The sequence below is a fragment of the Oryctolagus cuniculus genome, chromosome 8 (genome assembly GCF_051225735.1).
Source record: "Oryctolagus cuniculus isolate XC-2025 breed Fujian yellow rabbit chromosome 8, ASM5122573v1, whole genome shotgun sequence".
NCBI lineage: Eukaryota > Metazoa > Chordata > Mammalia > Lagomorpha > Leporidae > Oryctolagus > Oryctolagus cuniculus.
Window position 1 is genome coordinate 126943977 of NC_142874.1, and position 12543 is coordinate 126956519.

The window sequence follows — 12543 nt, forward strand, 5'->3', positions numbered from 1 at the left end:
TGTGATGTCTCACCCACCAACAGACTCCTTTGTATAGATAATTTTCCCTCATCACTTTAAGTTTGCTTTCTGAAGCTGCATTAGCAATTTGACCATATTTTCACTAAGTTTGCCTGGCCTTATGAAATACAAAGTTTAAAGTATACAGAAATTGTTTTGTTTTGGTTGGTAGAATTATTTAACCCTAATCCCATAGTGAATACAATGAGAAATCATACACATGATTATCCCACATTCCATAGCACAAGAGAGTTTGGAGATAGGATTAAGGCCACTCTCTCGATGTGTTCAGGCTGCTCTAACAAAAGTATAAGGGCAGGCATCTGGAGCATAGAAAGTGCTGGCTTGGGACACACACATTCCATATCAGAGTTACTGGGATCTAGTCCAGTCTCCACTTCCAATCCATCTTCCTACTAATATGCAGCCTGGAAGGCAGCCTTTGATAGCCCAAATTCTTGTGTTCCTGCCACTTATCTGTGAGATCAGGATGGAGCTCCTGGCTCCTAGCTTCAGCCTGGCACAATCCCATTTTGGGCCCAGTGGATGGAAGATCTCCCTGTGTGTCTCTATCTCTGTAGATCTCTACCTCTCTCCCCCACAGATATTTTCTCTCACTCTGTCACTCTGTCTTTCAAAATAAAAATAAATAAGCAAACTTGAAAAATGGGCTGGATGGCTTATGAGCAACAAACATTTATTTCCTACAGTTCTAGAGGCTAGGAAGTCCAAGATCAAGATGGCAACAGGTTCGGTGTCAGTGAATAGACATAGAAAGCAGCTTCTCACTGCATCCTCCTGTGGAAGGACTAAGGCAGCTCTCTGGGATCTCATTTACAAGGGCCCCAACCTTGTGATCGAATAATCTCCTAAAGCCTACCTCTTGACAGCACCACATTGAGGATTCGAGTCTTTCTTTAAGATTTATTCATTTGAGAGTCATAGTGACAGAGAGAGGGGGAAAAACAGAGAGAGAGAGAGAGAGAGAGAGAGACCTTCCAACCTCTGGTTCACTCCTCAAATGGCTGCAATGGCTGGGGCTGGATCAGGCTGAAGCCAGGAGCCTAGAATTCCATCCTGGTCTCTCATGAGGGTGACAAGGGCCCAAGCACTTTGCTCATCTGCTTCTGCTTTTCCAGGAGCGCTAGTGGAGGGCTGAATCAGAAGCAGAGCAGCAGGGACTCCAACCAGCACTCCCAATATGGTATGCTAGTTTTGCAAGCAACAGCGTAATCTGCCCACCACAACACTGGCCCTGATAGAAGGTTTTCAGTGAAGGAATTTGTTTTTTAAGATTTATTTATTTATTTGAAAGTCAGAGTTACACAGAGAAAAAAGGAGAAGCAGAGTGAGAGAGAGAGAGAGAGAGAGAGAGGTCTTCCATCCACTAGTTCACTCAACAGTTGTCTCCAATGGCTGGAGCTGCACCAATCCAAAGCCAGTAGCGAGGAGCCAGGAGTTTCTTCCGCATCTCCCATGAGGGTGCAGGGGCCCAAGGACTTGGGCCATCTTCTACTGCTTTTCTAGGCCATAGCAGAGAGTTGGACTAAAAGTGGAGCAGCCGGGACTCAAACCGACGCCCTTATGGAATGCCAGCATGGCAGGTGGCGGCTTTACCCAACACGCCATAGTGCCAGCTCAACACAGAAATTTTGAGAGAAAACAGATGTTCACACCATTGCTGCTACTGACCAGTTGGCTAAGTTAATTAAAAGGGTCATTACCTAAATGGGCTTAATCTAATACCTTAAAAGTAAAGCCATTTAGAAGCAGACAATTTTCTCTTCCCAGTAGCAGGAAAGTCAGAGATCCCAAGTGTGAAAAGATACAATATTGCTGACACGAAGATGAAAGTGGGAATTGCATTAAGGGATACGGGCTACCTCTTAAAGGAAATGGGGACCTTAGTCTTTCTATCAGAAATGGAATTCTGAAAATAGACAAAATTAACTTGGATTGCTTCTTCATCAAACCTCCAGAAAAAAGTTTAGCCCGTGTGTGCCTCACTTTCAGCCTTTGAGACTCTAAGCAGAGAACACACACAGCCCAATTCACCCTCACTTCTGTCTTACAGATAAAGAACAGATAATAAACAGCTGTTATTTTAAGCAATCAAGCTTGTAATATTTCATTGCACAGCAGTAAAAACTGATAAACGAATCGACTTTTCTATTTATTAGCCAGTTTGACTATTTCCCTATATATACTATTTATTGACAGTATTAACATTATCCTCTTTTAGAAACATTTTTTCACAGTGAAAGAAGGGTTGAAAAATAAGCAGAAATGTGAGTCGTTTAAATTGGTGAAAACAAGGATTCAATAAATATTGAATACCACAGTTTTGCAGAGGTGTGGGTAAGTGCATGATTTGAACCTCAAAACATTCGCTACCCAGAGAAATGCATCTATAAGCCTGAAAATAAGAAAAACTGAAACTAGAAGCTTACCTGAGGAGATGTTGCAGGTTAAGGGTTGTTCAGATAGTGTGGGAGCATGGGATGCAGGTGCATCCTGGAGATTACCTTAGGGTACAGGTTTTCAGAGCATGTATTGCCCAATGCTAGTTAAGTGACTTGAAAGCTGCAATACGAAGGCTGAGACCTTTTTGAGATGTAAGGCAAAGACTCTATAGGAAACATAATGATAAGTTAACAGGAAGGAAAATTCAGCTAAGTCAGAGAAGGCAGACAACTATAGTGAAACAGCAGCACACACAGATGGAAGATAAACAGTGAAGCCTTTGCAAATGGCATGGGACTCAAAATAAGTTTCATTTCCCCACCTTCAAGCAGAATCCCCTTTTAGGGTAGACACAGATAATTGTTAGACCAGATGTAAGGAGCACTTGTGCCACTGTGCTAAGAAAAGAATGAGTCAAGCGTGAACTGACGTTTTATGAAAACCTCAGATCTTGTTTGAGGCTTGTCTCTGAGAGAGATGAATGGCAGGGCCTGAGACCAGACTTGTACTGACTCAGAAGGAAGAGGTTACCTCTGGAAACACAAACAGAAAATGTCTCAAAATATCAAGGGGTGTTGCCCAGTTGTGGACTTGATAATGTTTCCCACTTACTTAGCCAGAACCCGGAAATTCTTACTTCCTGCAACAAAGACTGATCAAGTGGTTCTTCATCTCAAACCATACCATTGGTTAACACGTACCCATCCCAACTTGTTCAACTAGTTTCTTTTAAATCCTTAAGCATTCTCACTTTAGTCAGCTTACAAGTCTGAAAGAATGCCCAGGATACTATTCATTTGACAAGAAGTCGCAAAGCACAGAGGTGGAGGATTTTTCATTCCCAGCAGTGCATTATGTATCAGTAAGTACTTACTTTATTTCATGTTTGAAAGATTCATTTTGCATTTGTGGCTTCCAATGACAACTAGAAATTATTCCAAACTGGCAATCTAACCATTTTTTCTCTACTTTTCTTGAAGAAAATAGTAACAATGATAATAATCTTCTTTATTTCAGGAAACCATACTAATGATTTTATAATTAAGATTTGAAAAGTTTAACATGTTGGTTTTTAATTAGAAGATTTTATGTGACAATTAGATAACTATAGAGAGGGAGGAAAGAAAGAGAGCTTGAGTTTAGTTGTGAAAGTTGTAAGGGTGGAATGGGGAAGGAAGGAAAAGTTTGTCACCCTCTCTTAAGAGTTTATAATAAATAATACTGTTTGTGATCTTCATTCTTAAATCATATATTTAATTGATCCATGGATAAGAGGGGAAATATTCCAGTGGTATAGGAAGTATTGTATTTTAATTTCCATTCTACAATTATTACATGTAGCTAAATTTCAAAAAATAAATGCAAATATTCATGACCTTTGGAACTTCTTTGTCTTTTGAAATAGAAAAACATTAATGAACAACATAAGAAAAAAGTGAGAAACAAATATGTGACACTAAGATTTTTGAATCTCAATATGCTTTAGTAAGGAAGTATATAAACAGGAAATCTAAAGGATTTTTGACCCTTACTCTTCCAATTCATTCTTCATTTTTTGACATTTTTAAACATGTTTTTTTTTAAAAAAGAATTTATTCATTTAATTGTTATTTGCAAAGCAGAATCACAGAGGAGGAGAGAAAGAAAGAATGAAAGAGAGAGAGAGAGAGAGAGAGAGAGAAACAATATCTTCCAACATTTGGTTCATTCCCCAAATGGTTACAACTGCTAGGGCTAGATCAGACAGAAGCCAGGAGCCAGGAACTCCATCTGGGTATCTTATGGAACTCAGATATTTAGATCATTAGAAGGCAACTGGATCAGCAGCAGAATAACTGAGACTCAAACTAACAATTCCGATATGGGATGTCAATGTCCCAAGCAATGGCTTAAACTGTTGCACCACAATGCCAACCATGAACATTAATTCTTCATACACAAATATGAAGCCTATTAATACAAATTACTCAAGATAATGAAGTAATTACATACGTATTTTTAGATGATTAACCGAAGTTATATTTTTTTACTCATTGGCAGTAATTTCATATTTGTATATAAAATTCAATTAGATACACATAGATTTCTAAATCATGATCTCTAAATAAGATTTAACTCTTTACAGTCATTTAAAATATTCCTCTTCCAACCAACTCATTTTAGAGTGACAACTTAAAGCTTAGGTTATTAAAAGGCAAAACAAAATAAACTAACAAAAACAAACTTTCCAACCTTAACCAATCTCTTTTGTGGAACTGGTACACGGCAGGATTTACTTTAAAATGAACTGAGGCAGGCATTTGGTGCAGTCGCTAAGTCATACTTGAAATGCCTGCATCCTGTATCAGAAAGCCTGAGTTGGAGTCTGGCTGTGCTCTCTATTCCAGAAATCTGCTAATGCACACTCTGGGAGGCAGCAGAAGATGGCTCAACTAGTTGAGTCCCTGTCACCCACATCAGAGATCTGGTTTGAATTCTTGGCTCTTGGCTTTGGCCTGGCCCAAATGATACAGGCATCTGGGAAATGAAACAGCAGATGGGGGATCTCTGTCTCTCTCTCTCTCTCTCTCTCTCTGTGTCTTTAAAATTAAAATAAAAAATAAAAAGGACTCTAATAGAAACATGATTACTTTTATTATTTTATTTATTACATCATTACTTTAACTTGGAAATATCTCTAATCTGAAGAGGAATAATTAGTAGTACCAATAACATAATTGAATCAATCTACTTAAATTTTATTATATTTATTTTTCTTAGATTTTATTATCTACTTGAGAGACAGACAGATATAGCCCCACATTTGCTCAGGTAACATTATATGCCAGAAACCATTCTTGGCATTAGGGAGCATACTCAGGAATGAATAACCATAGTTTGAATTTTTTTTTTAATTAATTTGAGACAGAGAGGTAGACAGAGAGAGGGTCCCCATCTGCTGGCTCAATCCCTAAATGTCCACAATAGCCAGGACCAGACTGAGCCAACGTTAGGAGACAAAAACTGAATCCAGATCTCCCATGTGAGTGGCACAGACTGTTACTTGAGTCATCATTACTACCTCCCATGGTCTACATTAGCAAGGACCCAAAGTAAAGCATGAAACCAGGTACTGCAATGTGGGACATGGACTTCTTAACCTCTAAGCTAAACCTCCACTGGTAAGTTCCTTTTAAGGCTTAGATAAATGTCATTTGTGTATTATGACTGGTTAAAGGCAAAAGAAATCTACCAGAGTGGCAGACATATGATACTGATATAACATGAGAGGAATTGGGAAAATTGAATGAAAAAAAAAATCCAGGAAAAGCAAAAATACTACTCTGATCAATAGGCCAAGAAACTAGTTAGGTGTCTACATTCCTTTTACCTTCCATTTTCAATATTTTCAGTAGTGTCTCCTGCAAGTCCAAAATCCTTAAAAATTTCACAGTCTCATTATCTATTCAGAAATATTAGTGGGTCAACTTTTCTTTTTGCTGTACTGTGTTTGGTTTTCTTTGGCGTTGTGGCTCAGAAGGACTTGGGGACTAAGGGTGGTAAGATGGGTTCAGTAGGATTGAAAAGCCATCTCTACTCTTCCTATTGATAACCAATACCTCAGAGTAAATGACTCTCTAAGGGCCATTTTCATTTAGGATCTACAAATAGATCTTTGTTTAATAGTTTTTGGTACCATGAATAATATGAAAAAAACGTGTTTTAGACCCTGTTGTGCATGCCAGTACATGCACCTGGTAGAATGCTTGGCACATATATGTTAGGTAAACCATTTAATTGTTCTTCAAATTTATTTTTGATCAACTTATTCTCAACCAACAACTGAGTAGTTCCTGTTGTTTGAATATTCTCAATTTGAGTCAAATGGATTTCAAACCATCTGTAATGGTTCCTTTTTTCACAAAATACTTTATTTACTTTTTCAGAAAGCCACTCTTGTTTAGATATAGTGAAAAAGTGTGAGTATATCTATAATATTTAATCCTTATTTTATTTCTGAAATTGAGTAACTGTTAAGGAGATTCCTGGGATTATCTCATAGCTAAAATAATATTATGCATAATTCTACATTTCTTTTTTCCCCAGACAGAAATAGTAAAGTCTCTTCATGTAGTGACATCCATCAGTGTATTTTAAGTTATTTTCTACATTGATCACTAAAGTTAAGTTTTTGTTTTGTAGCAATAATCATAAAAAAACTTTGTTAAGTGAAAACACATAAATGTAGAAAATACAATCTACTAATTTTAATTTGGAAAACAAATTTGTCATGTGACTGATCTCTTTTCATCATCTTTATAAAAAAGATTTATTTACTTATCTTAGAAGTCAGAGTTACAGAGAGAGAGGGAGATACAAAGACAGAGATTTTCCATCCACTGATCCACTCCCCAAATGGCCACAATGGCCAGGACTGGACCAGGCAGAACCCAGGAGCTAGGAACTTCATCCGAGTTTCCCAGGTGGGTGGCAGAGGCACAAACACTTAAGCCACCTTCCAGCGCTTTTTCCAAGTAATTAGCAGACAGCTGGCCCAGAAATTGAGCAGAGAGAACACTAACCGGCACCCCTATGGGATGCTGGCAAACAGGGGACAGCTTTACCTGCTACACCATGATGCTGACCCTTTCCCTTGTCTTCTGTGATAGTGCCTTGGGCTGTAGGAGATCAGTGTCATGAATGGAATAAGAATCAGTACAAAAAAGTGTGTGTGAGAGAGAAGACAGGTGGACTCAAAACTGAACAAGAATAATGAATGTGTCTGAATTTTTAAATAAACATAATATGACACAAATATGTGTTGATGTGTGTATAAGTATTTATACTGGAAAATATAATGATAATCGTTAATTGTAATGCATTCTCTATTTTTCCATCCTGGTAAATCTACACACATTGGAGTCAGTACTGTGCTTATAATGTATTGTAGCATTATTTTCTGTAACAATGAGCATATTTCTGATTATTTTTGCACATACTTAAAATTATTTCTTTTTTAAAAAAATTTATTTATTTATTTGAAATGCAGAGCTAAAGAGAGGCAGGGAGAGAGTGAGAGAGAGACAGACAGAGGTCTTCCCTCCGCTGGTTCAATCAACAGTTGGCTGCAATGGCCAGAGCTGTGCCGATCCGAAGCCAGGAGCCAGAAGCTTCTTCCGGGTCTCCCAAGTGGATGCAGGGGCCCAAGAATTTAGACCATCTTCTACTGCCTTCTCAGACCATAGCAGAAAGCAAGATCGGAAGTGGAGCAGCCAGGACTTAAACCTGCGCCCCTGGGGTGCCGGCACTGCAGGCAGTGGCTTTACCCGCCACGCCACAGCACCGGCCCTAAAATTGTTTCTTTAGGATACACTCTGTTTTACACAGCACTTTCACTATCCCTGGAATGCCAATCCATGACTAACAAACCACAGGCTTAATTTTTTTCAAGACTGTTCTGTATTCCTCTGGAAAGCTGAATAGCTATTTCCTCAGGACACAGCTTTCTTTATGGTAAAGTCAAATAAGAGCTTCTTACTCCTCCATGCTTCAATTTCGTGACTGTAGATTTAATCCTTGTTACCCATGTCATCTAGGATCAATACTCTCAATACCCTCATGAAACTGCCTTTTTTCCTTTGAGGTTCACGCAGTTCTGCTATCTTCCTTCTTTCATTTCTCATTGCTGTCTTAAAGACCCAGGGTTGTGCTCTCCACTTATTGAAGACTGGCGCTTGCTTCTCTATCTCCTTTTCTACTCTAAGCCATGTATTGACCGTAGGTGGCATTATTGCTTTTATCGTTGATGCTCCATATCCTAGTCATTTATTTCCTTGCTCTTCTTTTCTTTACAATATTATCTTCAACTACTATTCTAATGTCTACATCTTGGATGTTTCAAGACTTGAAATTATTCTATTTGATCATAATTTTGGAGTTCTACTATCACTATTCTAAACTCCCTTTTAGTTACTTCTAATACATCAGGTTATTTTTAAATTCATTGACTCCCCCTAATCTTTGAACCCTTTATAGCCATCAAATGCCACCCTCAAAGCTCTCTCTCTCTCTCTCTCTTTCGTGATCCTTAGGCTCATCATTTGAACAAAAATTTCAATAACATCTTCAACACCACTAAATTCTCTTGTCCATTATCTCTTTCATTATCTCTTTCATAGGCTACATTCTCATGAAACATATAACTCCTCTCTGTTGAAACCATTGAGGAGTGCTACAGAAAAAATCTCACAAATGTGCAGGAGATGCCTATTTGTACAGGCTGTCTACTCTGCCCACCATTGCCACATCCTCTTAGTCTATTTTCCATAAAGATGCTTCAAATGTCTCCAGACTCTTCAAATTTCCAGTTCTCATAAGCTTTCCTATCATCTTTCTACTACTTCAAAGAGGTAATGTATTTGGTCAATTAAGAGAATCCTTTCAACTTCCTAATAATTAATCAACCAGCATACCTGTATCCATTCATATTCATAAGACAATATCTATAGTGTCTCCAAGATATTAGGTTAAAGCACATGAAAAGGTGAATGTATGACTACTTTTGACCAACATAAAAACAGTTTCATATGAATAAGCTCAATAGCTTAGAGTTGCTGATAATTCAAATTTGTCCTGAACCAAATACCTCTCCTAACATTCAGATATCTACTGCTTGGTTTATATTCTTGAAGGTATACACAAAAACTGTCCCATCCACAAGAACAACAATCACAGCAACTCCATATACACTGATAACTTTCTTTCCACAAATCTATGAAAAAAAATTGTTATTCACTCTCCCATCTTCTCACTTTTCATTTCTCCTCCAAGTAATTCACATTTGATTTATGACCCCACTACTGTGTTCCCTTTGCTGTCATGATCACAAATATTTCCCATTGCTTAATCCAGTAAATATTCTAAATTTTATCATATTTATTCTGAATATTCTGAATATGCATAAATTCCTCTTTGAGGACTCTTATCTTTTTTCATCAAATCACATGTATTCTCCCTATCTCCTCTCTTGTTTCTCTCTGATTTTCAGGCCAATGTATTCTTTGTCCATATACTAAATGTTAGTCATCTTTAGAATTCTGAGTTCTCCTATGTTCATATACCAGGGGATTTCAATTAAAAAATTCTTGAGCATCTACCATATTCTAGATGGTAAAATTACAATGACAGATGTGAAACATGCTACTTAACTGCTATCATCTCAATGAAAACCAGGCCCTAGCATTAACGTAAACCCAGTAATCATTATTAAATGGTAAAGTAAAATTGTTAAATTAAAATGAATGCAAATTTAATGGATTTTTAAATTTGTGTTGACAAGTTAACCTACCCCTTTTCATATTTGTAATGCATAACTTTCAATGTGCCATTTGATTTTCATTTTATTTATGGAAATTTGATAAAAGATTGGATTTTTAAAAGATTTTATTTATTTATTTATTTATTTGAGAGGTAGAGTTACAGACAGAGAGAGGGAGAGCCAGAGAGAAAGGTCTTCCATCCACTGATTTACTCCCCAGATGACCACAACAGCTGGAGCTGAGCTGATCCGAAGCCAGGAGCCAGGAGCTTCTTCCAGATCTCCCACGTTGGTGCAGGGGCCCAAGGACTTGGGCCATCCTCTGCTGCTTTCCCAGCCATAGCAGAAAGCTGGATGGGAAGAGAAACAGCCGAACTTGAACCAGTGCCCATATAGGATTCTGACGCCACAGGTGGAGGTTTAGCCCACTACACCACAGCCCCAAAAGTTTGAATGTTATTACGTTTTTCCCTTTTTAAGTCGACTTTCCCTTTTTAAGATCAACTTACATTATATTTCTCTTGATAAATTGCTGCCTCTATAAATGTATTAGTCAGCTTTTCACTACTTAACTAGAATTCCTTAGGGCAGGCTTTAAGCCAAGTGGCTAAGACACCGGTTAAGACAACTGAGTCTCTTATCGGAGTGCCTGGGTTCAATACTCAGTTCTTGCTTTTGACTCAAGCTTCATGTTAACGCAGACCCTGGGAGACAACAATGATGCTTCATGCCACCACATGGAAGACTAGGATTGAGTTCTTAGCTCCCAGCTTTCAGCCCATCCTAGTCCTGGCCATTGTGGAAGTTTGAGGTGTGAACTAGCAGGTGGGATCTCTCTCTCTCTCTCTCCCTCTCTCTCTCTCCCCCCTCCATATAAATAAATAAATTTTAAATATCTGAGAGGAATAAATTATGAAAGAAGAATTTGGCAGCTGGTGTTGTGAAGCAGCAGATAAATCTGATGCCTGTAACCCCACTATCCCATACGGGCATATGGGCACTCCTTTGTGTCCTGGCTGTTCCACATCCAACCCAGCTCCCTGTTAATGGCCTGGGTAAAGCAGCAGAAGATGGCCTCAGTGTCTCTGCCCCTACACATATTCAAAACCTGGATTAAGCCCCTGGCTCCTGGCTTTGACTTGGCATGGCCCAGGCCATTGTGGCCCTCTGGGGGAGTGAACCAGTACATTGAAAATTCTCTCTCTCTCTGTCTTGCTCTCCTCTCTGCTCTCTCCTTTCTCTCTCCATGTAGTTCTGACTTTCAAAATAAATAAATAAATCTTTTTTAAAAAGCAAGAAGAACACTTATTTTGGTTTATAGCTTTGGAAGTTCACGGTTCAAGGTCAGATGTCTCCATTATTCTGGCATCTGGTAAGTGCAGTTCATGGCAGAATGCACATGAAGGGAGGATCACACAGTGAGTTTGGAAGCAGATAAAGAGTCCAGTTTGAACTCTGTTTATATAATCAACCCTCTAATGAGAACTATAATTCAAGATCATGCCCCCACTAACCGAAAGCTTCCCACGAGGTCTACTTCCTAGATAGTGTAGTTGTATCAAATCTCTACACTTAATCCATCATTGCTTACCATTAATCCATTAACTGTTAACATAGCACTTTGGAGCTTAAATGTCTGAATGAGATGGGGAACCAATCTTGTTCAAACCATAGCAATACATTATTTTTAAAAAACAAATATCACATTCACAAATATGAAGGCAAAGAATGGAGATAAGTGAAAAGATTATAATACTTATAATATTTTTCCTAAGAGACTAATACAAGAATTGTTTTGTTATACAGATTTATAAAAGTTGTCTGTAGTGTGAAATTATTATTATCAAACTTACTCATAATCAATCTACCTTTACAAACTCACAACATAGTCTACATTTTTTGTAGTTTATTAGATATCTAAGAGGTATCACCTTTGACATTTTTTAGTATTGGCATTTTGTTAAGTCTTGCTCCATAGGTTTAGTAATTGAATCATACAGGGAATTTCAGAGACACACATTATGACACAGGAGTCATAGTGATTGAATACTGAGAAAATTTCTCATGCCAACCAAGAATTTTCACAACAATAAGTTCAACTTTATTTCATTTTAACAAGCAAAATATAACAATAATTAGTGCCAGAACAAGACTTGTAGCTAAGGTCATGATATAGGAATAAAGCAAACATCATCTCTAGTCAGGGGAAGAATATAAGACTAATCTGAGAAACAAATATAATGTCATTTAGAATTGAAGAAATGTTAAGCACAGATATAATCAATGCATTTTAGTAGAAAAACTGATTTTAGTACAAAATCAATACTCAAACTACTGATGAGATTTTTAGGTAGGATTTATTCCAATGTAAACTAGAAGAAACAAAGCAAATATAGCAAACTCAATTTTGATGATATTATCATAGAAGATTAGCTATATTAAAAACGAGTCAATTTTATTAATATAAAGAAATTAGGGGCCAGCGCTGTGGCGCAGCATGTTAACACCGTTGTCTGAAGTGCCGGCATCCCATATGGGCACCGGTTCCAGACCCTGCTGCTCTACTTCCTGTCCAGCTCTCTGCTATGGCCTGGGAAAGCAGTAGAGGATGGCCCAAGTCCTTGGGCCTCTGCACCCATGTGGGAAACCCGGAGGAAGCTCTTGGCTCCTGGCTTCGGATCAGCGCAGCTCTGGCTGTTGCAGCCAATTGGGGAGTGAACCAGTGGATGGAAGACCTCTCTCTCTCTCTGTCTCTCTTCTCTCTGTGCAACTCTGACTCTCAA

At 38.2% G+C, this 12543-nt stretch overlaps 1 protein-coding gene across 3 annotated transcripts in view; it reads left to right on the forward strand.

The window, feature by feature from the left end:
* Window positions 1-3185: 3185 nt before the first annotated feature.
* Window positions 3186-12543, forward strand: part of LOC100344499 (transmembrane protease serine 11G) — a 42202-nt gene continuing 32844 nt past the window's right edge. For all 3 annotated transcript variants that reach the window (XR_016212141.1, XM_089302696.1, XM_008267799.5), the window contains exon 1: window positions 3186-3325. Coding sequence is in view for 2 of the 3 variants with exons in the window: in XM_089302696.1 (XP_089158822.1) it covers window positions 3318-3325 (8 nt within the window). In the remaining variant the exon portion in view is untranslated. The remainder of the gene's footprint in view (window positions 3326-12543) is intronic.